The 27,588-nt window shown below is 54.4% G+C and overlaps 3 protein-coding genes across 4 annotated transcripts; 1 reads left to right on the forward strand and 2 right to left on the reverse strand.

The window, feature by feature from the left end:
* Positions 1-2,134: 2,134 nt before the first annotated feature.
* On the reverse strand, positions 2,135-14,448 carry PRPF4 (pre-mRNA processing factor 4). 2 transcript variants are annotated; one of them, XM_054393303.1, is made up of 14 exons: positions 14,422-14,448; positions 13,191-13,368; positions 11,462-11,648; positions 9,516-9,603; positions 9,246-9,325; positions 8,879-8,972; positions 7,273-7,367; positions 6,356-6,414; positions 5,203-5,326; positions 4,016-4,105; positions 3,178-3,300; positions 2,701-2,808; positions 2,491-2,609; positions 2,135-2,350 (listed from the first exon to the last, which is right to left on the reverse strand). In XM_054393303.1, the coding sequence occupies exons 1-14, from the start codon at positions 14,446-14,448 to the stop codon at positions 2,157-2,159; spliced, it is 1,566 nt and encodes a 521-aa protein (XP_054249278.1). In that variant the 3' UTR covers positions 2,135-2,156. The 2 variants fall into 2 exon arrangements, with proteins under 2 accessions (XP_054249278.1, XP_054249277.1); XM_054393302.1 differs by lacking the exon at positions 14,422-14,448 and adding an exon at positions 13,955-14,029.
* Positions 14,386-14,761, forward strand: CDC26 (cell division cycle 26). The gene is made up of 2 exons (XM_054393304.1): positions 14,386-14,482; positions 14,570-14,761. The coding sequence occupies exons 1-2, from the start codon at positions 14,402-14,404 to the stop codon at positions 14,759-14,761; spliced, it is 273 nt and encodes a 90-aa protein (XP_054249279.1). The 5' UTR covers positions 14,386-14,401.
* Positions 14,762-21,399: 6,638 nt separating this feature from the next.
* Positions 21,400-27,294, reverse strand: SLC31A1 (solute carrier family 31 member 1). The gene is made up of 5 exons (XM_054393488.1): positions 27,155-27,294; positions 24,012-24,013; positions 22,849-22,921; positions 22,295-22,463; positions 21,400-21,601 (listed from the first exon to the last, which is right to left on the reverse strand). Exons 1-5 carry the CDS (start codon positions 27,255-27,257, stop codon positions 21,400-21,402), a joined length of 549 nt encoding a protein of 182 aa, XP_054249463.1. The 5' UTR covers positions 27,258-27,294.
* Positions 27,295-27,588: the final 294 nt, after the last annotated feature.

Genomic DNA, 27,588 nt, shown 5'->3' on the forward strand with positions numbered 1-27,588 from the left:
GTCAGAGAGCTTCACTGGGCTGCAAGCACGAGGAGCCCCCTGTGCCTGTGGGGCAGCATTGTGTGACCAGTGGGGCAAAGACATTTCCCAGTTGTAGGAAAACACTGGAGCTGTCCAGAAGCCAAATCATGGAGACACCCAGGCCAAGTCCTTGCTCCCGAGTAAGGATTTTATCCACAAAACCTCCACCCAGACTGGATGGGGGTGAGGGAGCAGCCTAGGGATGGTGGCCGAGATCCCATCCCTGGAGACATTCAAAATCAGACTGGGTGGGGCCCAGGGCAGCCTGCTCTAATTGGAGGTGTCCCAGCTGTAGGGGTGTTGGACAAGATGAGCTTTGAGGCTCCCTTCTAACCTGATGCAATCTGTGAGAGGAGCTAGGAGGAGCCACGGGACAGGCTGAGGGAGGGCATGGCCAGGGAGCACCTGGCCTCCTCCCCCCTGCCCCAGTCGGGTGGAGCAGAACAGGGTGCAACAAAAACCTGGACTGGGATTTACCCCCCAGAACAAGGCAAACCTAGGACAGTCACTGGTGTCCCAAATGCCATCCTAAGCCAGCTGAAAAGGAGGGAGCCTGCTAGGCAACTGCCCTCAGGGAATGGCAACCTGATGAGAAACCCCCAGAAGGAGCTTGTGCTGGCTGGGAGCCCCCAGCACAGCTGCCAGACTCCAATCCTCCTTTAGCTGCCACTTCAGGGAGAAGCAGCTTAAGTGCAGGGAGCTGGCAGCTCAGCTGAGCTGAGAGGATCAGCAATTAAAGATCCTCCTGCTGCTGGCCTCATCCCACAGTATTGTCCCTGGGAGTGACTGAGCTGGCAACCAGGATGGGGCAGATGCCAGCACGGCCCTTGGCAGAGAAACTCTCAACATTCTGCTAGAGTAGCTGCTGAGTGGCTTTGGGGTTGGTTTTCTTAAACCACCCTCTCCAGCCACCCTCTCTGCACAGGGAACAGATCTGTGCCCACTCCCAGGGACAGCTGCTCTGGGCTGGCAGAGGGCAGGTGGTCTTCTCTGCTCTCCTGAAGCCTCTCACCCTAGAAGGCAGAAATGATACTGTGAGAAGACAGAGGGGATCTGATCAATGTCTATAAATATCCGAGGGGTGGCTGTCAGGAAGGGGCCAGGCTCCTTGCAGTGGTGTCAGGACAAAGGGCAATGGACACAAACTGGAACCCAGGAGGTTCCACCTCAATATAAGGAGAAACTTCTTTGGTGTGAGGGTGCTGGAGCCCTGGAGCAGGCTGCACAGAGAGGTTGTGGAGTCTCCTCTGGAGACTTTCAAATCCCACCTGGATGTGTTCCTGTGTGACCTGCCCTGGGTGACCTTGCTCTGGAAGCGGTGTTGGACTGGATGATCTCCAGATGTCCCTTCCAACCCCTCCCATTCTGTGATTCTGTGCTGCAGCTGTAATTTCTCCACTCCTCAGAGCCAGAGGCACATTTAGACCACGAGTTGATTTATACAGAACACATCTGCAAAACCTCAATTTAAAGAATAAACAACAGAAAATCTCCCTCCAGAGTCACTCAGCCTGAAGTAGCTCCCTTGGTGTCACCTCTGGTGAGGCACAGCCAAAACAGAACCACGGGATCCCAAACAGCCAGGGGCTGGGACTGCTGAAGGAGCTGAGAGATGAGGTGGTACCTAGAGAAGAAATACTGCCCTGGCATTGAACATCTGCTGAGAGAACACAGGGGGTGCAGAGCTCCATGGCCAGAGAGGTGGAAGCAGGGTCCTGTGCTCCTCCACCTCCACCAGCTCTTTGCTCTCTTTAAATGCCAGTCAAGGCTGAAGCCACAGGCTCCTGCCCAAGGCTGCTGGCAAAGGGAAGGTAAGGAAGGCACTACAGAAGTGCTGTCTGGCTCCCTACAGATGTTTAAGAGGCTGGAGGAAATCTGGGAGCCTGGCTTGGAAGGGAGTGTGGAAGCAGATGGATCATCTCCAAACTACAGCTGAAAATAGCATGTCCTAAATGGTGGGAAAATATGACCCAAGATGGGACCCCAGCCAAGCCCAGGGGCTCCAAAACCACCTCCAGCCAAGGCCAGCCAGTGCCCACAGCTGCCCTAACACCTGTCCCAACAACTGATTCCTTTGCTCCCCAAAAAGCCAGTCTTGGTTGGAAGCCACCATGGTGTGCAGCCCAGCAGCAGCACTACTCTGCTGTCCAGAGCTTGAAGGTCCTGTCGTAGGAGCAGGTGGCGATCAGCTGGCCGTCCAGGGAGATGTCCAGGCCCATCACCTTCCCCTCGTGCCCAGCCAGTGTCTTCAGCGGGGACCAGCCGGGGTGGGTCCAGATCTTGGCGGTGTTGTCGTAGGCGCCGGTGAGCAGGAAGTTGCCGTGATTGGCTGCAGCACAGCAGGGGACAAGGGCAAACCTGAGCTCTGCCGACCCGCCCAGGCCTCCTGGGCCTGAAGGCTCCGAGCAGCCGCATCCCCTGCTGCCTCCAGCCAGGAGAGGCAGGCGGCAGCAGGCAGGAGGTACTCACGCTCAAACTTGACGCCGGTGACCAGGTTCTGGTGGGCAGGGATGGTGTAGATGCACTTCCTCTGGCGCAGGTCCCACACCTTGCAGGTGTTGTCACCGCTGCCCGTGGCCACATGGTACCTGCCCAAGGGAGGAGGAGGAGGCACAGGCTGCTGGCAGCTGGGCTTTGCACTCCCAGCTCCCAGGCCAGCCCTGCCAGCCCCTTCCTTACCCGTTTGGGGAGAAGTTAATGCCATAGATCTCCTTCAGGTGGCCCTCCAGAAACATGATGCAGCGTCCTGTGCGCAAGTCCCACACGCGGCCAAAGGCATCCAGGCCACTAGGGAGAGACCTGAGTGTGACCCACCTGAGACCTCAGCAGCTGCCAGCACACACTGAGCCTCACCAGCAGGCACAGACCATGGGATGGGTTGGAAGGGACCTTAAAGACCATCCAGTTCCAATCCCCTGCCACGGGCAGGGACACCTCCCACCAGCCCAGGGTGCTCAAGGCCTCATCCAGCCTGGCCTGGAACACCTCCAGGGAGGGGACAGCCACAGCCTCCCTGGGCAACCTGTGCCAGTGTCTCCCCACCCTCATGGGGAAGAACTTCTTAATGTCTACTCTAAATGCAGCTGCTTCCAGTGTGAAGCCATCACCCCTGGCATCAGTCAGCAGCAAACCCTTGGCAGCATCTCAGGCCCTCACCCAGTGCCCGCCAGTGAGCCGTCGGTGTGGAAAGCAATGTCATAGACCCCCTTGCTGTGCCCCTCCTGGTGCAGGATCTCCTCCTGAGCTTCCAGGTCCCACAGGCGCCAGGAGTGGTCATAGCTGTGAAAACAAAGCATTTGCATAAACAGGGCCCCTGCAGGGACAGCAACAGGACACTCCACTAACCCTGGGGGCATTTCATCTCCAGTTGGACACCAACAGGCTCTCACACGAGGGGCAGAGAAAGGGACCCCAATGACACAGAATCATAGAATGGGTTGGAAAGGACCTTCAAAGGTCATCTGGTCCTGCAGTCAGCAGGGACATCTGCAACTAGAGCAGGCTGCTCAGAGTCCTAGACAACCTCACCTGGAATGGTTCCATGGATTGGGCATCTCCCACCACTCTGGGCAACCTGGGCCAGGCTCTCACCACCCTCACAGAAACTCTTCACAGTGAAGAATTTCTTTCTATGATCTAATCTAAATCTCCCTTTTCTGTTTGAAACCATCACTCTCACCCTATCACCACACTCCCTGATAATGTGCCTCCCCAGCTTTCTGATTGGTCCCTTTAAGTACTGAAAGGCCACCAAAAGGTCTCCCTGGAGCCTTCTCCAGGCTGAACAACCCCAACTCCATCAGCCTGTCCTTACTGGGAGGTGTTCCAGCCCCTGAACATCTTTGTGGCCTACCCTGCACTTATTTACAGTGCCACAGCCCAACTGTTGTCAGCAATGGCCCACAGGCTCCTCTGCTGCCAGGCTGTGGTGCCCACTGGGCCAGCAGCTGGACAGGGAATGGTCATGTCAGAGGCAGTCACCACATCTCCATACCAGGTAGTACCCAGGAACCTCCCAGAGGGGTGCCACATCACACGTGCCACTCTCATGCTGTGACCTTCAATATCTGCCACTGGTTCATCACTGAAAAACAGGAACAGAAGTGATCAGACCCTGCTCAGAGCTGGCTGCCTCCAGCCAGGCCTGTCCAACCTCCTTGCAGGGAGTTGTGGGGAGCAATGAGGTCTCCCTCAGCCTCCTCTTTTCCAGGCTGAACACCCCCAGCTCCCTCAGCTGCTCCTCCCCAGCCCTGTTCTCCAGACCCTTCCCCAGCTTGGTTGCCCTTCTCTGGACCTGCTCCAGCCTCTCAATGTCCTTCTTGGAGTGAGGGACCCAAATCTGACCCCAGGATTTCATAGAATCATAGAATTGTTAGGGTTAGAAGGGACCTCAAGGACCATCCCTGCCATGGGCAGGGACACCTCACACCACAGCAGGTTGCTCACAGCCACATCCAGCCTGGCTGCAAAATCCTCCAGGGATGAGGCTTCCACCACCTCCCTGGGCAACCTGTGCCAGTCTCTCACCACCCTCATGGGGAAGAACTTCCTCCTGACATCCAATCTGAATCTACCCATTTCTAGGTTTTTTTCCATTCCCCCCAGTCCTATCACTACCTGAACACCCTAAGATTTGAGGTCTGGCCTCACCAGTGCCCCTGCTTCTGCTGGCCACCCTACTGCTGATCCAGGCCAGGCTGCTGTTGTCCTTCTTGGCCACCTGAGCACACCCTGGTTGCTGACCAACACCTCAGGCCTTTCTCTACTGGGCAGGCCAAAGCTGCTGTGCATGGTCATGTTCTTGGCTAGTTCATCCCCATGGACTGCTGCTTCCCAGTATCTCAGAAGTTCATTTCTTAACATGCAAGAGGGAACATTTTCTCCTAAATGAAGGGTTGGGATGGAATCATTTCCACATCTTCCTTCCACCACCCAGAGCAGTTTACCAAAGCCTAGCAGCAATCCTGACCTGATTCTGTTCAGACCATTTTCCCTCACCCTGACTCCCCTGCTCAGGAGGATCTCTTCCTGCTGAAGCAGGTGGCACATACTGAGGGCAGGAATTGCTGTGGCAGATAGGACAAGGTTGCATTTGCAGGAGAATGCTGAATGGCCAATGGTTAGTGACACAAAATAAACCCCAGAACAACAGCCTGCAGCTGTGTCTGGTATTGTTCTGACCTTTCAAGGCTCCAGAGTTTGACAGATCCATCAGCTGCACAGGAGGCCAGGTTAACATCCTTCTTGTCCAGGGAGACAGTGGATTTGGGATGGAAAACTATGGCTCCTACATTGGTGCTGTGTCCTTAGGAGAAAGGAAAAGCAGAATTCAGTATCTGCCATGTGGCCTTGGCCACCTCCTCAGCAGTGCTGCACTTCTTTGCTAACCATTAGTCAGGTGCCAGTGAGGACATTCACTGTGTGCTCCTCCCATGCTGGGTGAAGCTGCACTGACCCTCAACTCCCAGACACACAGAATTATAGAATGGGTGGGGGTGGAAGGGACATCCAAAGGTCATCCAGTTCAACCCCCCTGCAGTCAGCAGGGACATCCTCAACTAGATCAGGTTGCTCACTTTGAGTATCTCCAGGGATGGGGCTTCAACCAGCTCCCTGGGCAACCTGTTGCAGTATTCCAGCACCCTCATGGTGCAGCTTGTTCCTCACACCCAATCTCAATCTGCTCTGCTCTCATTTCAAACCATTGCCTCTTATCCTGTCACTGCAGGCCTTTGTCAAAAGTCCCTCCCCAGCTCTCCTGGAGCCCCTTCAGGTACTGGAAGGCTGCTCTGAGGTCTCCCTGGAGCCTTCTCTTCTCCAGGCTGAACAGCCCCAGCTCCCTCAACCTGTCCTCATAGGACATCTGCCCTCCCAACAGAGAAACTACATCTCCAACACCCACTTGAGAGCATGAACACCAAGTTTTGTAACCCTCAAAATGTAGTGGAAATTAAACATAGCAATCCAGAGACTGCTCCTCACATTTGTGTTTAGTCAAGGTTCATTCATGATCAGTGTTCAAAGAACATAACTGCTGGTTAAGTGTCCTGGCCCAAAATGCTGATATTTGGCTCAAAAAAGCTCCAACCAATTTTTGAAACAAGGCAAAACACCAGAAACAGAAAGAGCAAGCTGGGGTCTTAGCTCTCAGATAAATGCCAGGGCTTCCCCTGGATGACCTGACACATGCCCATGCTCTGCAGGCCTGAGTGATGCTCTCATCAGAATAAAACCTGCCCAGAGAACCCTGTGCTGGAGTCACAAAGTCATCAGACACAGAAACTCAACCCAAAGAACAGAACTAAGCAAAGAGTCTCAGCTGAAGTCACTCTACCTCGTAAGGTGTGAACCAGGTTGCAGTCAGGCACAGACCACAGCTTGCACAACCCACTCCTGTGGAAGAGAAGGAGCAGAGGAGCAGGTGTCAGTGTGGACAGCAGCAAAGGACAGATCAAACAGAACTGCAAAACCACCCAGGGCATTCTGCAGGGGCTAAAATAGCAAAACACTCCAGGCAAGCAGCCACAGGAACTGATGGACTGAGATTGAAATCTCTGCTGAGCTCTAGAATGAATCACAGAATGGTTTTGGTTGGAAAAGACCTTTGAGCTCATCCACTCCAACCATTCTCCAACTCTACCAAGGCTGGGGCTAACCCATGGCCCTCAGCACCACATCTCTGCCTCTTTTACACACTTCCAGGGATGGGGATTCAACCACCTCCCTGGAAGCCTGCTTGAGAACCCTTTCAGTAAAGAAGTTTCTTCTAACATCCAACCTAAACCACCCCTGGTGCAGCTTGAGGCCATGTCCTCTTGTCCTGTCACTTGTTACTAGGGAGTGGAGGCCAACCCCCACCTGGCTCCATCCTCCTTTCAGGGAGCTGTAGAGAGCAATGAGGTCTCCCCTCAGCCTCCTCTTCTCCAGGCTTAACCCCCTTCAGCTCCCTTAGCTGCTCCTCCCCAGCCCTGTTCTCCAGACCCTTCCCCAGCTTTGTTGCCTTTCTCTGGACCTGCTCCAGCTTCTCAGTGTCCTTCTTGGAGTGAGGAGCCCAAAACTGAACCCAGTACTGAAGGTGTGGCCTCAGCAGTGTGGGGTACATGTGGGCAATCACCTCACATGAAGAGAGTTCAAAACAAGAAAAATCATTTCTGAACTGTGAGAATTCAGAAGCCTCCAACAACATCCTTCTCCTTCTCTCCTGCTGTGCTCTCCCAGCCCCTGCAGCAAGTGCTGTAGATGAAAACCTACCAGCAGGCTGTGGCAAGGAGCTTGGAATTGGGGCTGAAGTGGCAGTAGGACAGTGGGCGGTCGTCCCCAATCTGACTGCAGAAGTTGTTCAAGGACTGCAACCAAAGGCAAAGGAAACAATAAATCATTCAGGTACAGATGACAGGGCCACACACTGAGGAGGAGGAGGTGGTAAAGGCATGGAGGAAGACAGAGAATCACAGAAGCAACCAGCTTGGAAAACACCTTTGAGATCAAGTCCAACCTGTCACCCATCACCATCCTATCAACTAACCCACAGCACTGAGTGCCTCTCAGCTAAACCTGGCACCAAGAGGCCTCTGGAAAACCACTTTCCAAGGGAGGAGCTGCCTGGGAGCCACTCCAGCTCCAAGCAGGAGAGAGCCTGACTGAGGTGAGCCAGCACAGCCCTGAGCTACCCATGTCAGCAGTAACCCCACAGGCCCTGCACACTACAGGTCTGACAGAGAACTGAACTGTGGGCTTGGCCTCTTTCTGCAGCTCCTGCACTGAATGCAGGCAGACAGCCTGGGGCAGGCAGGGAGATGGGCTAAGGGGAGAATAAATCCCCTGGCAGCTACTGCCTCTGGGTGTAAACAGGATTAGTGGCAGCACAGCATGAGCTGGAGCCTCCCTGCTTGGGTAAGCTGGGACTGGACTCAATGTGCTCCAAAAGGGCATCTGAGAGTCACCTCAAACAGGTCTTGCATTGGTTGTCAGTGCCCCTGGTGTCCTGCACTAGTGATCACCATACAGGAAGAAGAAAGTGAGAAGCCTGAGCAGTCCTTTCCCAGCCAGCTAAACCCTGACAGGGTCAGGAATAAATTTAATCACAGAATGCCTTGGGTTGGAAGGGACTTTAAGGGTCAGCCAGTCCCTCATAAATCCTTTAGCTTCACAAGGCAACAGAGGGATGTGTCTTCATCCCTTTGTCATGGAAGGGGACAACTAAAGGACATCTCTCTGCACTCCTGAAGATAGTTGGAACATAAACTCTTGGAGTGGGTCCAGAGGAGGCCACAAAAATCATCAGTGAGCTGGGGCACCTCTGCTGTGAGCACAGGCTGAGAGCTGAAGTTGGTCAGCCCAGAGAAGAGAAGGCTCCAGGGAGACCTTAGAGAAGCTTTCCAGTACCTGAAGGGGCTCCAGGAGAGCTGGGGAGAGTTCAGAAGGGCCTCTGGGGATAGGACAAGGGGCAATGGCTTTGAGCTGGGAGAAGATGGATTTAGATTAGACATTAGGAAGAAATTCTTCCCCATGGGGGTGGGGAGACACTGGCACAGGTTGCCCAGGGAGGCTGTGGCTGTCCCCTCCCTGGAGGTGTTGAAGGCCAGGCTGGATGAGGCCTTGAGCAAGCTGGGCTGGCAGGAGGTGTCCCTGCCCATGGCAGGGTGCCTGGAACTGGATGAATTTTAAGGTCCCTTCCAACTCAACCCATTCTGTGAACATTCTCAATGCACACCACAAGCAGAGAGAAAGCAGCCTTCCAACAGGTGACAGTGCAGAAAACTGCATCTGGACAGCACCTGCAGGCAGCTGAGCTCTTTCTGGTCTCTCTGGAAGATCAGCCAAATGTTGTACAAAGAGCAGCAGCTGGCAAACCTACCCTCAGGGATTTGTGCAGCTCCTGCCTCTGGGATGTCCTGGTTGCCTCTGGAATCTCCTTGAACAGCCTGGCCTCTTCCAAACGCTTCACTGCCCTGGGAAGAGACAGGTGGAGCAACAAACCTCTGGGCTGTGCTGCTCTACTGCTGGAAACAGCCCCTGCCCCTTGTCCCCTGACACTGGGCTGGTGCTGGAGTCCCTCACTGAGACCTCCAGCTCCAAGCTCACTGGACTGGCACAGGTACCCCCCCAGAGCTGAGTTCTCCCTTCCTCTGATCTGAGGTTTCCTGCACTGCCCACAGCAGCATCAGCAGCTGGGTTGTGACAAAAGGCTGCACCTCCCTCCTGCACTGCCCCATCTTCCTCACCTGGGGAGGGAGTAGTTGGCAAGCCACAGCCTTGCTGTTTTCAGGCTGCGTGGTCCTTCGTGGTACCAGGTTTGCTGATACTGGAAGAAAAACATCACAGACTGACAGCCTGCCAGGTTGGAAGGGACCCCAAGGTCTGCTCCAACCTTCCTAGGTCACAGTAGAGTTGAAATGAGCTGGCTCAGCCCCCTGCAAGGTGAGTCTTGAACTGCAGCATCCCAAAGGCTGCCAGCCCTGCCTCCTGCAGCACTGAGCAGCAGAGGCCATTACCTCCTCTTTGGATTTTTTAGACCTGTCGTCATCTTTCCTGGTCTTTTTCAAGGCATCTGTGCCAACCACTGAGAGGATGTTTCTGAGTCTGCAAAGAGACACATGGAGATGTAGTCAGTGAACTTACATTCACAGCATGGTTTGGGTTGGAAGGGACCTTAAAGATCACCCAGTTCCAACCCCTCTGCCATGGCCCCAAACACCTCACACCAGCCCAGGCTGCTCAAGGCCTCATCCAGCCTGGCCTTCAACACCTCCAGGGAGGGGACAGCCACAGCCTCCCTGGGCAATCTGTTCCAGTGTCTCCCTACCCTCATGGGGAAGAATTTCTTCCTAAGGTCTACCTAAATCCATCTTCTCCCAGCTCAAAGCCATTGCCCCCTGTCCTATCCCCAGAGGCCCTTCTGAACTCTCCCCAGCTCTCCTGGAGCCCCTTCAGGTACTGGAAAGCTTCTCTAAGGTCTCCCTGGAGCCTTCTCTTCTCTGGGCTGACCAACTTCAGCTCTCAGCCTGTGCTCACAGCAGAGGTGCCCCAGCTCACTGATGATTTTTGTGGCCTCCTCTGGACCCACTCCAAGAGTTCCATGTTCCAACTGTCCTGAGGAGTGCAGAGAGATGTCCTGATCCAGTGTCTCCCCACCCTCATGGGGAAGAATTTCCTCCTAATGTCTAATCTAAATCCAGCTTCTTCCAGCTCAAAGCCATTGTCCTTCATCCTGTCACTCCTAGCCCTTATGCAAAGTCCCTCCCCAGCAGCCTTCAGGTACTGGAAGGCTGCTCCAAGGTCTCCCTGGAGTCTTCCTCAGGCTGAACACTTTCAATCCACGATTCCCTCTCATCCTATCACTACAAGCCATTGTTCAAAGTCCCTTCCCAGCTTTCTCATAGGCCCCTCTCAGACAAGCTGACTTTCAGACACTTATTCCTCCTCAACACCCTGGGAAGCATTCCTGACTCTGGGAAGCATTCCTGAGCACCATGCAAGGACACTGTGGGAGTTTTAGGCTGCACCTAGAAAATTTTCTACAGATCTTGAACAGAAAGTGGCAGAATGTAAATAAATCACCATTGGATGGAAAAGGGGAAATAATGCTAAGGTCTAACTAATCCCATTGGTCTGTAACTAAGAGAAAGTTAATTGTGTGAACTCCTGCTCTGTTCACTTCCTTTGCTCTGGCAGATACCAGCTGGGTGCTTTTGCTTGGCTGTTGCTGACCTGGGCTGTGTTCTTTGTTGTGGCTAAGTACTAACAAGCAACTCTCTGCTTTTCTCCTTTTTTCTCTTGTATTGTGTACAGGGGAGGAGGGGGGGCAGAGAGGAGGAAGCTGTGGGTAACCCCCTGGTTCTGTCCAGAGGGGGTTTTTGTGCTGTTTATAAATTGTGAATCTGTGTAAATATTGTAGATTTTGTACATATTGAATCATAGAATTGTCAGGATTGGAAGAGAGCTCAAGACTCATCCAGTCCCAACCCCCCTGCCATGGGCAGGGACACCTCACACCACAGCAGGTTGCTCACAGCCACATCCAGCCTGGCTGCAAAAACCTCCAGGGATGAGGCTTCCACCAGCTCCCTGGGCAACCTGTGCCAGTCTCTCACCACCCTCCTGGGGAAGAATTTCTTCCTAACATCCAATCTGAATCTCCCCATTCTGCTCCATTCCCCCCAGTCCTATCATTACCTGACACCTTAAAAAGACCCTGCCCCAGCTCCCCGGGCAATCTGTTCCAGTGTCTCACCACCCTCCTGGTGGTGTGGGACAATGGCACTCACTGCATTCCATATTTCCAGACTTGGAAACAGAGGCCTGGAAACTGAGCTGTGTTTGCCTCTGGCAAATTTTACGCCAGGGGTGGAATTTCAAGGCACCACAAGACACCAACCACCCCAAGGACAAAGTCAGCAGTGTGACAAAGAGGTGCCACAGGTGGGGGCGGGCACAGCACCTCTCCCTCCTCTCGGCAGGGCCCTCTCCAAAGAGCGTGATGGGCTCCCCCAGGGCCCGCAGGCAGGCCTTGACCTCGGCATCGTCGGTGGAGACGTTGATCTGCCGCGCGCGCTTCCGCCGCTCGAACTCCGCCAGCACCTCCGCCTGCCGCTCGCTCAGGTGGTCCTCCAGGTCAAACACCTCCCCTGCACACAGAGGAAGACAGCAGCATGAGAAGGCCTGAAGGGACCAGCTGGGGGTTGGTCTCTTCTCCCTGGCAACCAGCGACAGGAGAGGACACAGTTTCAAGCTGTGCAGGGGGGAGTTTAGAATTGTAGAACTGGCAGGGTTGGAAGGGACCTCAAGGCTCAGCCAGTTCCAACCTCACACTACAGGGACACCTCACACTACAGCAGGTTGCTCACAGTCACATCCAGCCTGGCCTTCAAAACCTCCAGGGATGAGGCTTCTACCACCTCCCTGGGCAACCTGTGCCAGTATCTCACCACCCTCATGGGGAAGAATTTTTTTTCCTAACACCCAATCTGAATCTACCCATTTCGCTCCATTCCCCCCAGTCCTATCATTACTTGACACCCTAAAAAGTCCCTCCCCAGCTTTCTTGTAGCCCCATTCAGGTACTGGAAAGCCACAATAAGGTCTTCTCAGAGCCTCCTCTTCTCCAGATTGAATAGCCTTGGTCTTAGAAAAAAGCTCTTCCCAGAAAGAGAGATTGGCCATTGGGATGGGCTGCCAGGGAGGGGGGAGGGGTCAACATCACTGGAGGTATTTAAGAAGAGACTGGATGAGGCACTTAGTGCCATGGTCTAGTTCATTAGGTAGGGTTGGGTGAATGGTTGGACTTGATGATCTCGGTGGTCTCTTCCAGCCTGGCTGATTCTGTGATTCAGTGCTGGCAGGAGAGGTGCCTGTGGTGCTGCAGACTCCTCCCCGGGGCTCAGGGTGCTGTCAGCCCCAGGCAGCACTCTGCTCTTGTCTGAACGACAGCTGCTGAGAATGCAATCACAGAACTGTCTGGGTTGGGAAAAGCCCTCCTAGAATCATTCAGTCCAACCATCAACCCAACACCACCATGGCCACTAAACCATGGCCACATACTTCTTCAGCACCTCCAGGGATAAGGACTCCAGCACCTCCCTGGGCAGCCTGTGCCAATCCCTGACCGCTCATGCAGCAAACAAATTCTTCCTCATCTCCAACCTAACCCTCCCCTGGCACAATTTCAGGCTATTTCCTCTCCTTCTATCACCTGAGACTAGGGAGAAAAGACCAACCCCACCTCACTGCAACCTCCTTTCAGGGAGCTGTAGAGAGCAATGAGATCTCCCCTCAGCCTCATCTTAAAGTTTGTTTACAAACCAGCAGGGGCAGGGAGGGAAGTGAGCCTGGATAAATCTCTTCCTTTGTGCTTGCTAAATCCCATCCAACTGATTAAACTTTGCCAGGTTATTCCACTGCAATGAAACACCTCACTGCTTTCCTGTTCTCAGTCAGGTGCATTCCATGGCAAGCAGGATCCTGAATCAGGAGTCCACAGCAAGCTGCTCATCTGCAGCATTCCCTCTCAAACAGGAAGATCCAAACAAAGAGGCAACAGTCCCAGCAACATCCTCACCTTTTTTTTTTTTTTTTTTGGCCTTGAACTACACTCAAAGTTGATCAGAACCTTTGGAAACTGTCACATTCCAGAGCAAGAGGGAAAAGAAAAGGTGGTTAAACATTCTCACCACTGCTTATGTTGATGTTGCCAGCCTCAATGGCTGCCTTCATCCCTTCTTTTCCCAGCAGTCCTGATTCTCCTTTTGCCAGCCGCTCCCTCTCCTTCTCCTCCAGGCTGCCATAGAAGATGGGAGCTCTCTTGGCTGGAGGAGCATCACTCTCTTCAGCAGGCTTGCTCTTGGTGGCCTGGAAGGTAAAGGCAGGATTTCAAGTGTGTTTTGGCTAAAAAGAAGACAACAAACTGCCTGGCTGTGCCAGGAAGTGTTGCTGTGCTAGAAAGAGCTCATTCCTACCTCGTGAGACCCTGAAATTGTATGTGAGATGTTAATTTGAGGCAATAAGGCCATGGCCCAAGTGCAAAGGTTCAACAGTAAAGTAGTCTCTGTTGTCTTCTTAGGCCTCTTTCTTTAAGGCTCTGGAAGTTTGATTTTTTCCAAGATTTTCCTAAGCCTCAGACAAAGCACGAGTGGTGCTGCCCGCCAGCTCCTGCGGTCCTAACCGGAAGCAAAGGGAGGTGGAAGGCGAACGGCTCCTTCCACCCCGGAGAGCAGCATCACCCCAAATTCTCCCAGTATAATTAAAGGATTCTGTAAAAACGCGTGAAAACTCGGAATCGCTCCGGTCACGGCCCTCTAAACGGCTCCGGTGACACCACTGCCTCCCCACATCAGAGTCTCTCTGCCATGGCAAAACCCACACGCCCGGAAGCAAACGCCTGCGGCCTGCACTCCAGTAAAGGACCCAGAGCCACCTCCCATCCCCAGACGCCTACCTCCGCAGGCGCAGGGGCTCGCACGGCGGGGCGGGCGGCGCCGCCGCGGGCAGCCGGAGGCCGCACGGTTGCCATGACGGCGGCGCACCAGGAGGTGAGACGAGACGAGGCGAGGCGAGACGGCACGGGCCGCAAAGCACCGCACTACAAACTCCGCCGCCTCACGACCACTTCCGGGGCACGCCGGGAAGGGCAGCGTCCGGTCAGGGAGGGGAGCGCAGGGGACGCCGGGAGACGTGGCCTGTGAGTCGGAAGCGCAGAGCTCGCTAGCGACAGGACACACGGAGCATGCCGGGAAGCACAGTGCCCTCTAGCGGCAGGACACGCAAGGCATGCCGGGAGGGGTGTGGCTCGGGCCGCGGTGCATACCGGGAGCTGCCGCCCGGTCGGCCTCGGCCCTGGCCGGAGGCGGCTGAGGTAGAGCAGTGGTGGCGGCGACAGGTCGCGATGCTGCGGCGAAAGCCGACGCGGCTGGAGCTGAAGCTGGACGACATCGAGGAGTTCGAGAGCATCCGCAAGGACCTAGAGGTGCGAACAGGGCTGGCCACAGCCGCCCCCGGGGGGTCTGTCCGGACCGGCCCGGGAGCGGCCTGATGCGGCCCCTTTGCCCCGCAGAGCCGCAAGAAGCAGCGGGAAGAAGTGGAGGCAACGGCGGTTGGAGAGGAGGCGGCGGCAGCAGCAGCGGCGGCCATCGCTCTGGCTACAGACCACAAGAGCCGGGAGCAGATCATCAATGACCGCATCGGCTACAAGCCGCAGCCGAAGGCCGGCGGCCGCACCACCCACTTCGGCAACTTTGAATTCTGACGGGGGAGGGTGGCCCGGCCCCCCAGGCTGAGCGGGACACGGCGCCCACGGAACTAGCTGGGAAGGGTCCCTGGGCCGGGTTTCTCCATCCCTCGGTTTTTGTTTTTTTTTTTTTTTTTTTTTGCTTTGGTTTTGTTTTGCTTTGTTAGTTTTTTTTTAAGTTTGGTTAACATATCTCTGAATGCCCCATGGCCAAGAGTTTTGTTTTAATAAATATGTCTTTTATTTTTAAAAATATTAATAATAATCACACAAACTGCTTTAAATAGCTGCAGAGACCATGGTGGCAGGGCTAGAAACACGAACTCTGATGTTTCCTTTGCCTGTGTCTGCTCCTGTGCAGTGAAGAGGTGAAGCATTCACTGCCTCTGTAGAGCTTTTGATTTAATAGTTTTTAAAAAAGAGGCAGTGGAACATGTTCACATAAAAACCTTTAGCACCACAAGCTTGGGACCCCACTAAGGACAAAGCAGTGTGGAGAGTGATCAGTACCTGTGTATAAAGGCAGAGGGTGTCACAGCTCCTGGTGCAACAGGCAGTGCTTTGAGACACACAGTTCCAGAAGGCCACCTTGGAGGAGACCCCAAGCATCATCTGCCACAACCTTTCACAGCAGAGCTGCCATGAGCTGGCTCAGCACCCTGGCAAGATGAGGCTTAAACTGCCCAGTGGAGGGGACTCCAGTGCTTGCCTTGGGAGATGTTTCCAATCTCCAACTCTTCTCACAGGGAAACATTTTCTTCTGGAGCTCAGTGGGAATCTCCTCAGCAGTAACTTGTCCCCATCTCCCCTTGGCATCTCCATGGGAGAGAGTCTCCATCTTCCTGGCAGCCACCCTTTCTGTCCTGCTCCATAGCAATAAGGTCTCCCTTAAGCCTTCTCCAGGCTGACCAAGCCCAGCTCTCAGCCCTTCCTCACATGGCAGCTCTGCCAGGCCTCTGAGCATTGTTGTGACCCAAACATCTGCTAAAATCACCTGGTCCCAAACTGCTGTGAAAGGGGTTGAGGGGCTCTAGGCATCCTGCTCTAGTTGCAGATGTCCCTGCTGACTGCAGGGGGTTTGGTCTAGATGACCTTTAAGGTCCCTTCCCACCAAAAGCAGTCTGAGGTTCCATGATTCAATCACTGTCACATCTAGGATGTGGACTTGGCCCTTGGGAGGGAGCAGCTGCAGAGCTGGGTGCAGTGGAACGTTCTGACACTGGGACATGCAACGTCCTGTGTTCTCTGACAGCACTTTTCCCTGCACACTGACCAGGCTCACTTCCACTCAGCGCTGGGGAGGTGTCACCCCTGCTGCTTTGTGGCCCCAGGATGGAGTTCCAGGTGGCTGCCGGCAGGGTTTGCTGCTTGGCTCGGAGGTCACCAACCACTTCCTTGTGGGTGGTGTCACCAGAGAGCAGACTGGTTTCTGCCAGCCCGACCAGCACGTACCTGACTTACAGCAGTGGTTCCTACCCCATTCCACGGCACTCCACCAAAGGTGAGAGAAGGCAAAGCCCTCAACTGGAGGAGCCCAGCAGGCAGGAGGCATGCAGGAAGCAGCTTGTTGAAGAAGCTCTGCTCCCTCCAGCCTGCAGAGTAGGCAGAGCCGGGTGCCAGCAGCTGGGGCCTGCACCAGGAGTCCTGCAGGGAGCCAGGGGGTTGATTAGATGACTTTTAAAGGTCCCTTTCAATCCAAACCAGTGTGAGTTCAGAGATGGGACTGGACTCTATTTGCTCCTGGTTGGGATTATTCTGTGCCACCTTCCAGCACACTGACCACTTGCCCTCTCGGGTTTCAAGCAACGTTCCTGTTTCACTTCATGCTTTGTGTGTTGTAGGTGCAGCAGCTCTCAGGTCAGGCTGGGAAAATGGACAGAACTTAAATCTTTTCAGACTGGAGAAAGCCACAGTGGCCTGGAGCTGAGCTGCCTTCCCAGTCCACCACCACACGGAGTCACCAGGGATTGCTCTGCTCTTCAGGCATGCCCAGCACGCCCCAGGCCTGACAGGGAAACATCTTGGGAGGATCCCTTGGCTGTAGAGGGGAACAAAACCCAACCCAGCCTCTCCTTTCTCCTGTGTGGATGAATAAAACCCAGAGGAAAACCCCAGGAGGGAGGCCCAGATTTGCCTGCTGTACACAGACAGCTTCTGTACACTGAGGGGCTCAGTACTACAGCTCCTAAACGCCTGTGCTTTAACTTGGGAGAATTCCAGAATCCCAGCAGGGTGAGGGCTGGAAGGGACCTCTGGAGATTATCCAGACCAACCCCCTGCCAAAGCAGGGCACCCACAGCAGCTTGCCCAGGAGCACAATGCCCAGGGGGGGGTGGAAGCTCTCCTCACAAGGAGACTCCACAACCTCTCTGGGCAGCCTGCTCCAGGCCTCCAGCACCACCACAGGAAAGATGTTTTCTGTCCTGTTCAGAAGGAACCTCCTGGGTTTCAGTGTGTGCCCATTGCCCCTTGTCCTGTCCCTGGGCACCACTGAGAGGTGTCTGGCCCCAGCCTCTTGCCCCCCACCCCCTCCTTTAGCTGTTGCTGAGCATTGCTCAGCTCCCCTCTGGGGCTGCTCTTCTCCAGGCTCTCACCCCCAGGGCTCTCAGCCTTTGCTCCCCACAGAGCTGCTCCAGGCCCCTCAGCATCTCTGTAGTCTCTCCACTGGACTCTCTCCAGTAGTTTTTTGTGCCCCTTGAACTAAGGAGCTCAGAACTGGACCCAGGCATGGCCTCACTAGGGCAGAGTAGAGGGGGAGGAAAACCTCTTGCTGTGGTGCAAAGCAGATCTGGGGGGCACCAACCCTTCTCCATCAGCTTTCCCCACACCCTGTGAGTGAATCTGGACCCAAAGGGCAACTTGCACATCTGTGACCTCCCCCAGTCCCCTTCCTGCAGTTTCAGGGCTTACTGCTGGTGGCAGGGGTGGGCCCAGAGGACACTGCTCCTCACTCTCATCCCAAACCCCCTCAAGATGCACACTCAGCCCCTAGAGCAACCTGAAGGAGGAAGAAGAGCTGTGCCAGTGGGCACCAGCCTCCAGCTGAGGATGGTTCCCAGTGTACACACTCAGCACAGTAAAATGCAACCTATTTATTGGTTAATTATATACAGGAGATTGTTGATATTCACAGTAACATCAGACAAGTTACCTCCACAGAGAGCAAGAGTAAGAACAAAACCAACAGTCCACTGTAAACAAAACTGGAAATCCTGCTGGACTGGGTGGGGACTGACTCCAGACAAACTGAAAAGGCACTGAAAAGGGACACAACAGAAGCCAGCTGATGAACACAGCCTGGGCACTTGGAGGACTTCTTCCAAGATTGTAATCCAGAGACACAAGGTGTGGAAACCAAGCATCAGGGCACAAAGGACATCACATTCCAAGCATGCTACACCACATGTGTGGACACAGGAGTTTCATGTACTCAAGTCTTGTAGTCATTAGAGTCCTCATCCCCTCCAAGCACTACCCAAGGCAAGTTTAGTGTTACCTGGATACCTTCCAACCCAGCTGGCACTGCACCAGAAGGGGCCAGCAGAAGCCATCAGCAGGGAGGCCAGGTTCTGCTAGCAAACAGCAACCTGGGCCAAGAACATGGCAGCTGGTGGCAGCTGGTGGCCCAGGGGAGGTTGGGACACAGGGACTTAGGTGGCTTCTCTGCACTGTCAACGTTGAATCAAAAGCAAGCAAGGCCAAAGCTGGCAGGAAGACATGGACTGGAACTGGCCCTCTCCCAGGTGAGCCTTGCTCTATCAGCAGGGTCAGCAGCAGAGAGGACATAGCCCTCCACCTTCTCTCCTTAACCACTTTCCCTTCAGACCCTCCCTCGTGCACCTCTCCCCAGAGCCCAGCCTGGGCTCCCATTTCTAACTCCAGTACTGCCCAACTATCATTATTCCAGGTTGCTGGAAGAGAGCTGAGGTGCTTGCAGGACACCTGGGATTCTTCTGCCCAGGTTCCTGCTCCCCAGGTGACCACTTCTAGGCCACTGCTACCTTCCTCTCCCCTTCTCCTGCATGAGCATGGGCAGGAGGTGACTCTCTGAAGACAGCCTCTCATCCTTAGGGGGCACAGATGCTACATGTAGGTGAGGCAGGAGAGCTAACAGAGAACTCAAGTTGTGTTGTAAAGCCACAGCCACTGCCTGATCTCCAAGTCATCACCTCGGGGTACTTCAATCAGAGAATCCAGGTCTGGTTACTTGAACACAAGCCTGGGTGGCTAAGCTAAAAGGTGACAGCAAGAAGATGAGGCCAAGCAGAGGCTGTGTTCCAGAGGAAGACACAGCCAAGAGCTCTGGGCAGTAACTGCTGTCACCACACAGAGCCACCCTGACTGTGCCCTACAGTCAGACACCCCTGCAACAACTGCAGCTCCTTCAGGAGGAACCCAGCAGAGCAGCATTGGCCAGGTGGGCTCTGAGCTCCTGAGGGACCAAGCCCCTGTGCTTTCAGCTTTCACAAGACACAAGCAGCTCCAGCACTGACCTGCTGCAGCTCTCTGTGCCAGGCACTGCAGTGTCCTCACAGCTCCTGCAGCCATCCCAGGCTCTGTCTCCCACTCTCACAGCCAGGAGCCACTGCTCAGAGGCCACTGAAGAGTGAGTTGGTGGCAGAGGCAGTGAAGGCATCAGCAGGTCCTCTGCAGCTGGTCACAACCCCAGCTCCTGTCAGAGATCAGGCTGGGGAAGAGCTTTTCCTATCTCTCATCAGGAGGTGGCTACAATTTTTCCATGAAAATAACTTTCCTTCTTCCACCCAGATACAAATTTGCTACAGAAAGAAGCTCCTTAGCAACCTGAGCCTGCTTTTGACTCCTCTCCTTAGACTCTCTATTTTGCCCTGCCCAAAGAAAATCAGATGTCCAAACAAGCAGCTGGCATCAGCCCTGGGCAGCTGACCCCAGTGGTGCAAGTCAGGATGCTGCTGGTGGCACTAACAGATTTCCTGCTGCCTTTCCAGGAGGGTGGAAGGATGAGGGGTGGGCTCTGAGCTGGTCTGGTGGCATCAGCACAGTGAAGGACACACGTGCCCAGGGACGAGCCTCGGCCTGTAAGGCTCAAGAATTGCAACTCCTCCTCACAAAGATCAGCTCCTGGCACAGCTACTGCTGACAGGGCACCTGGCACCATCTCTGGACACAAAACTGCCACAGCACTGCCCAGATGCTGCAAACTCAGCATTCCCTTGTTCTCATGGCACATCCCAGCCATCAGCCCCAGCCTGGAAGTGGTGCCTGAAAATGCCACTGACTTCCCTCTCTGCCAGCAGCAGACACAAAGTGGGAACCCTGAGCTCCAGATTTGCACCACACCCTACAGAAGCAGCACTTTAACAAGAAGATGCCACAGCAAAACTGCTCCCTAAAGCCCCCCAGGCATGCTCTGGGCTTCAGGCAGGCAGGCAGCTGGCTCTGCCATGTCACAGCCCCTCGTGCCTGTGCCATGAGTAGAGCTGCCAGCACTCAATGGGAAGTTCTGCTGCAACACTTATGCACCACTGGCACTGTAACTCCTGCAGCTCCCAGCTGGCATGGTCACAGCATGATTCTTAAGACAAAGAGGAGTCACCTGGGTCAGGAATGCTTTGTCATCAGCCCAAGCTGCTCCAGGTGTCACCAGAGGGCACAGAAGGCTGCTGCAGTCCTGTCTTTTCTTTCTTCTCTTCTCCAGAGCTCTCCTTCACAGGCACAGGGATGTTTCACTTCCTTCACCTCGACCAGGGGATGCCCTCTTCAGCCACTTTCACCTTTTGTGGCGTGAAATCACTACTCAGCTCTTGCCTCATTTACAGAACTCCTTTTACTCAACCAAATCTCTAGCTCTAGGTCCAGCCAGGTGCAGCTCAGCATGAAATAACTGCAGCTTGGAGTGGGTTAGGGAAAACCTTTCTGCCCCATGGTTACATGATTGCTGTCCTCTGTCTGCTCCATTTCCATGATTACCAACATTGTCACTGGAGCTGGGTAAAGCTGCCAGCTGCATCAGAAGATGAACAGCACTCACCAAACCCTGACGGCTTGGGGGACAGACTCACCTACAGCCCCTGGGCCACATACCTGGGGGTCAAGGTACTCCCTTGTCAGGACACACCTGAGCATGTCTGATGTGCAGCACCAAATCTTCTTCAGAGGCTGAGTCCTCCTGCATCAGAAGGCATCACTGGCCCCAAAAGCACAACACCAGGAGATGTCCTCCCCTGGCATTATGTACACATGAGAAAAAGTCCAATCAGAGCAGCCACTGGCACATGAAGGCTCCACTGCCAGCTTGGCTCTTTCCCTACTCTTCATCAAACCCTCACAGCTGAGCATTTCCCATTGAAAAATAAAAAGAGTTTTCCTGTAAAAGAAGATTTCCTACATTGCTGTCAGCCAACTAATTTCAATCACAGCATAAATCTAAGAATAAAGCAAATCCTAGCCAAGAATGGCAACCATGGGACCCCCCTCCAAGAGTCAACCTTGCTGCCAGCCTGCAGCAAGGAGGAGCAGCTCCTCCCCCCCAGCTCCTCACATCCCTACAGCCCAGCTAGGAACCTGGTGCTGAACTCCAGATGATTTTTCTCTTTCAGCTGAGGAATGATCCAGTCCTGGTGATGACTGTGCTTCAGGAGGGCAGTGGGGTGGAGAAGTTCCTGGGCAGCCTGGGGTTAATGGCAGTGCTCTGTGATGTCCACCACAACAGCCTTCTTCCAGCTGAAGAAGAAGTAGCCTGTGCCTGCCCCCGCGGCCACCGCGATACACAGGTACCCGTTGTAGGTCATGAAGATCAGCATCAGGAAGTAACTGACCACCACCTGAATGATGTGCAGGACAGTCTGCAGGAGGTGAGGGAAGCTCAGCATCTGCTGCCTGGGAACACAAAGCCCACACAGAACAGTCAGCATCCATGGGGCGTGGGTGGGAAAATCACAGAATCAGAGAGTCATTGAGGCTGGAGAAGACCTCTAAGACCACTGAGTCCAAACATAACCCAACTGCCATCAGCACTCAACTGTATCCTGAAGCACCATACCTGCAGCTTCTTGAACACCTCCAGGGATGGGACCTTAAAGCTCATCCAGTTCCAACCCCACTGCCATGGGCAGGGACACCTCCCACCAGCCCAGCTTGCTCAAGGCCTCATCCAGCCTGGCCTTGAACACCTCCAGGGAGGGGACAGCCACAGCCTCCCTGGGCAACCTGTTCCAGTGTCTCCCCAGCCTCACTGCAAAGAATTTCTTCTTCATCTCCACTCTCAATCTCCCCTCTCCCAGCTCAAAGCCATTTCCCTCATCCTGGCACTCCCAGCCCTTGTCCAAAGTCCCTCCCCAGCTCTCCTGGAGCCCCTTCAGTTATTGGAAGGCTGCTCTGAGGTCTCCCTGGAGCCCTCTCTTGTACAGGCTGAACAGCCCCAACTCTCCCAGCCGGTCCCCATGAGGGAAGTTCTCCATTCCTCTGGTCATCTTCATGGCCTCCTCTGCACCCTCTCCAACACTTGTATGTCCTTGTGCTGGGGGCACCAGAAGTGGACACAGTCAACAGGCTTGCAGAGGAGCTTCTTACCCTACAGTCTTGTGAGTCTCCATCAGGATGGTGCCGTTGGGCCCTGGCACTGGCATGGAGTTGTAGCGAATGCTGACCTGGGACTTGCGCAGCAGGCACTCCCGGGCGATCTTCAGCCCCTCATAGAACATGGCCAGGAAGAAGACAGCCACGAAGGCCCCAGCCATTTCTGACAGGAGAGGAGACATTCTTGTACCCATGCAGCAAAAGAGGTTTCCTTCCAAAGGTGGCAGAAGAGGCAGCTTCTGACTCAGCAGCCACCTCCCCCTTGCACAGCCCACGGCTGGCACCCCTGGACGGGTGCTGAGGGTGAGCTGAGGTCACACAGTCACCAGAATGTCCCCCCTGAAGTGAAGGCAGAAATCACTTCTGCTAGTAAGACCAGGCAACTTCTCAACATATTCAAACATCTTTTTTTTTTCTCCTTTCACCCCACAGATGCCAATTAAGGCTCACACAAACATCTTCCCTCCTCTTTTCAGTGGTCCTGAACAGCAAGGCAATTCCTGAAACATTCATCACCTGCAAACTTCTTGGACAGGAGTTTTACTGACCTCCAGGAGAATTGATGGTAAGTCCAGAAAACAGCAATGGCACATTCTCATAGCTGAAGTGGAAAGTCATTGCCTGCCCAGAACAGAAAGAACACCAAGATCATAGAATCACAGAATTGTTAGGGCTCAAGACTCATCCAGTTCCATTCCCCTGCCATGGGCAGGGACACCTCACACCACAGCAGGTTGCTCACAGCCACATCCAGCCTGGCTGCAAAAACCTCCAGGGATGAGGCTTCCACCACCTCCCTGGGCAACCTGTGCCAGTGTCTCACCACCCTCATGGGTGAGAACTTCTTCCTCACATCCAGTCTGAATCTCCCCATTTCCAGCTTTGTTCCATTCCCCCCAGTCCTGTCACTCCCTGACACCCCAAGAAGTCCCTCCCCAGCTTCCTTGTAGCTCCCTTCAGATACTGGAAGGCCACAAGAAGGTCTCCTCAGAGCCTTCTCCTCTCCAGACTGCACAACCCCAACTCTCTCAGGCTGTCTCCAGAGCAGAGCAGCTCCAGCCCTCTGCTCATCCTTGTGGCCCTTCTCTGGACACCTTCCAGCACCTCCAGATCCCTCTTGGAACAGAGGCTCCAGAACTGGACACAGAGCTCCAGGAGTGGTCTCAGCAGAGTGGAGCAGAGGGGGAGAATCTCCTCCCTGGCCCTGCTGGCCACACTTCTCCTGCTGCAGCCCAGGCTCTGCTTGGCTCTCTGGGCTGCAAGTGCTCACTGCTGGCTCCTGCTGAGCTTCTCCTCCCCCAGCACCCCCAAGTCCCTCTCCTCAGGGCTGCTCTCCAGCCAGTCCCTGCCCAGCCTGTATCAGTACCTAGAATTGTCCCGACCCAGCTGCAGGACCTTGCACTTGGTCTTGTTGAACTTCATGAGGTTGGCTTGGGCCCAGCTCTGCAGCCTGAATAAGCTCATCCTGAGATGGAACTCACCCCACAAGACTCAGCAAAGCGGTTTGAATTGTCACAAGAACTTAGATCATTCCAGTTGGCCAACAGAGAGACTCAAAGAAACTCTCCAGCAAATGCAGTGTACCACACACAAGGGAGACAAGGCTAAAGCTGCTCTGGTTCCACTGCTTTAGGCAGTGCAAAGTAACTCCTGACCATCTCCTCCCCTGGAGTGGAAATGCTCAGTGTCTGCCTCCCCTTCAGAGTTTAACCACTAACAGTCACAGAATCATGGAATGGTAGGGATTGAAAGGATCCTCCAGAGCTCATCCAGTCCAATCGCCCTGCCAGAGCAGGGTCACCCAGGGCAGGTCACCCAGGAACACATCCAGGCAGGTCTTGAAAGTCTCCAGAGAAAGAGACTCCACAACCTCTCTGGGCAGCCTGCTCCAGGTCTCCAGCACCCTCACAGTGACAAAGTTTTCCCTTCTTTTCCCATGGCACCTCCTCTGCTCCAGCTTGCCCCCAGTGCCCCTTGTCCTGTCACTGGCACCCACAGCAGCTTGCCCAGGATCACAGTGGCAAGGGGGGGTTGGAAGTCTCCAGAGAAGGAGGCTCCTCAACCTCTCTGGGCAGCCTGCTCCAGGCCTCCAGCACCCTCACACCAAAGAAGTTTCTCCTCATGCTGAGGTGGAACCTCCTGGGTTCCAGCTTGTATCTGTTGTTCCTTGTCCTATCATTGGGCATCATCCAAAAGAGCCTGGCCCCTTCCTCCTGACCCCCACCCCTCAGCTATTCACAGACATTGATCAGATCCCCTCTCAGCTTTCTCTTCTCCAGGGCTGTCTTTGTTCCCAGCAGAGATGTTCAAGTCCCCCAGCCTCTGCTGGACACTCTCCAGTAGGTCCCTGTCTCTCCTGATTTGTCATGTTTGTAATCATTAGAAAAGGGGAGAAAAGCTGGAAAAGTCTCTAGAACTGGCCACACAAACACAGCTCCCAGGGTCATCTCCATGGACACCCTGGCCAGGCTCTCTGCAGAGCTGCAGTGCTGCCAGCAAGCACAAGTCTGAGCTGGTTGGAACCCAAGCAAGCAGAGCAGGACCAACACAGCCCCAGCACCAACGTGGCCAAGAGCCCTGGCAGCACTTTGCTCCCCCAAGTGAGCAAAGTTCCCTTAAAGTTCAGGTGGCAAAAGGCCCAGAGCTGGTCCCCTGCAGGTCAGCACAACCCATCAGAGCAGTGTGCAGGGCTCCCTGTGCCAGTCACAGCCATTGCTGACACCACCCTGGTGGTGCAGCATGGGGAGCTGCAGCCTCCCCTGTTCCTTGCTCTCTTGGCACTTCTGCCTTTAGCTGGCTGCAGAGCAGACACCAGGCTGGCTGCTGGAAAGGTTGTTGCAAGAAAACAGAATCTCAGAATGCCAGATTGGAAGGGACCTCAAGGATCATCTGCTCCAACCTTTCTGGGTCACAGCAGAGCTGGAAGGAGCTGGCCCAGCACCCTGGCAAGAGGAGTCTTAAACTCATGTTGGGGACTCCACTGCTTCCCTTGGCAGATGATTCCAGTCACAGATTCACAGAATTGTCAGGGCTGGAAGGGACCCCAAGGCTCATCCACTTCCAACCCCCTGCCATGGCCAGGGACACCTCACACCACAGCAGGTTGCTCACAGCCACATCCAGCCTGGCTGCAAAAACCTCCAGGGATGAGGCTTCCACCACCTCCCTGGGCAACCTGTGCCAGTGTCTCACCACCCTCATGGGGAAGAACTTCTTCCTGACATCCAATCTGAATCTCCCCATTTCTAGTTTTGTTCCATTCCCCCCAGTCCTGTCACTCCCTGACACCCTCAAAAGTCCCTCCCCAGCTTTCTTGTAGCTCCCTTCAGATACTGGAAGGCCACAAGAAGGTCTCCTCAGAGCCTTCTCCTCTCCAGACTGCACAACCCCAACTCTCCCAGGCTGTCCTCACAGCAGACACCTCCAGCCCTCTGCTCATCCTCATGGCCCTTCTCTGGGATCCAGCACCTCCAGATCTTTCTTGTAACAGCAGTTCCAGAACTGGACACAGAGCTCCAAGTGGGGTCCCACAGTCTCCAGCTGTGCTCATGGGGAAACATTTTCTTCTGGAGCCCAGTGGGCATCTCCCCAGCAGTAACTTGTCCCCATAAACCCTTGGCTTCTCCCTAGCACTCCTTAGGCAAAGGGAGGCTCCCTGCTGCCACTCCAGCTCAAGGTGCCCAGCACCTCATGCCACTCCTTCATTCCAGAAAAGCCACAATGGGGTCTGTGTTTGACACTGGACTGATTCATGCCTTGAGCATGAATGTGAGGCCTTGGGCAACCTGGGCTAGTGGAAGGTGTCCCTACCCATGGCAGGGGGACTGGAACTAGGTGATCTTTAAGGTCCCTTTCCACCCAAACCATTCTGTGATTCTATCATTCTGTGCTCAAAAAGGGCCTGTAAGAAAGATGAGGACAAACCTTCAAGCAGCCCCTGCCATGACAGGACAAGGGGTGATGGTTTGAAACTAAAAGAGGGAGATTCAGAATAGAGAGAAGGAAGAAATGTTTGACACTGAGGGTGAAGAGACCCTGTCCCAGGCTGCCCAGAGAGGTGAGAGCTGCCCATCCCTAGAACCATTCCAGCTGAGGTTGTTTGGGGCTCTGAGCAATCTGCTCTAGCTGTAGCTGTCCCTGCTGACTGCAGTGGGGGTGAGCTGGATGACCTTTAAAGCTCATTCCATGACTCTATGATTCTATGCCTTCCAAAGCCAAGCTGAACTTCCCATCCTCAAGAATCAGATATCACAGGCTCACAGGATGTTAGGGGTTGGAAGGGACCTCCAAAGATCAAGTCCAACCTCCCCCCTGCCAGAGCAGGACCATAGAATCCAGCACAGGTCACACAGGAACACATCCAGATGGGGCTGGAAAGACTCCAGAGAAGGAGACTCCACAACCTCTCTGGGCAGCCTGTTCCAGTGCTCTGTGACCCTCACAGTCAAGAAGTTTCTCCTCCTGTTGAGGTGGAACCTCCTGTGCTGGAGTTTCCATCCATTGTTCCTTGTTCTATCCCAGGACACAACTGAGCAGAGCCTGGCCCTGTCCCCTCCCTCCTGACCCCCAGCCCTCAGCTATTGATAGACATTGATCAGATCCCTCCCAGCCTTCTCCTCTCCAGACTGCACAGCCCCAGGGCTCTCAGCCTCTCCTCACAGGCAGTGCTCCAGGCCCTTCAGCATCCTGGTAGCCCTCCCTTGGACTCTCTCCAGCAGATCCCTGTCCCTCTTGAACTGGGGAGCCCAACACTGGATACAATATTCCAGGTGAGGTCTCACCATATCAAGTCACTTTGAATCACAGCCCCAAAGCTCTCTGGTTAATTAATTCTCTTAATAATAACTCTGCCACTTACCATCATGCCAGATCCATGGCCATGTGCTGGGGCTGCTGTTGAGTGCTGATGTTCAGGAGGATGTGTGGCTGACATCATGGAGTGGTTCATGTGAGGCATCCTTGCAACAGAGATACTCAGAAAGGCACAGAGGAAAAGTCAGACCCTGGAAAACAAAACAAACCAAAACACAGTCAAGAAGCAATTCTGGAAACAGAATTGGGTTTCTCTACTGAAGAAAATCTTTTAAGCCACTGAGGGCTCCTGGCCCTGGATAAAGTTGTGGAGCATCCTGCTGGTGCTGTGCTCTGCACCAGCAGAGAGCACAGAGCAAAGCCAGCAGGACAGTTTAAAGGAGGTGTGTCCCTCTGAGCTTTACATCATGGTGCTGCTGCACCACCCCACACAGCCCTGGCAGAGAAGCAGCCCTGATCTGATTGAGGTCACACAC

The sequence above is a fragment of the Indicator indicator genome, chromosome 28 (genome assembly GCF_027791375.1).
Source record: "Indicator indicator isolate 239-I01 chromosome 28, UM_Iind_1.1, whole genome shotgun sequence".
NCBI classification, from domain to species: domain Eukaryota; kingdom Metazoa; phylum Chordata; class Aves; order Piciformes; family Indicatoridae; genus Indicator; species Indicator indicator.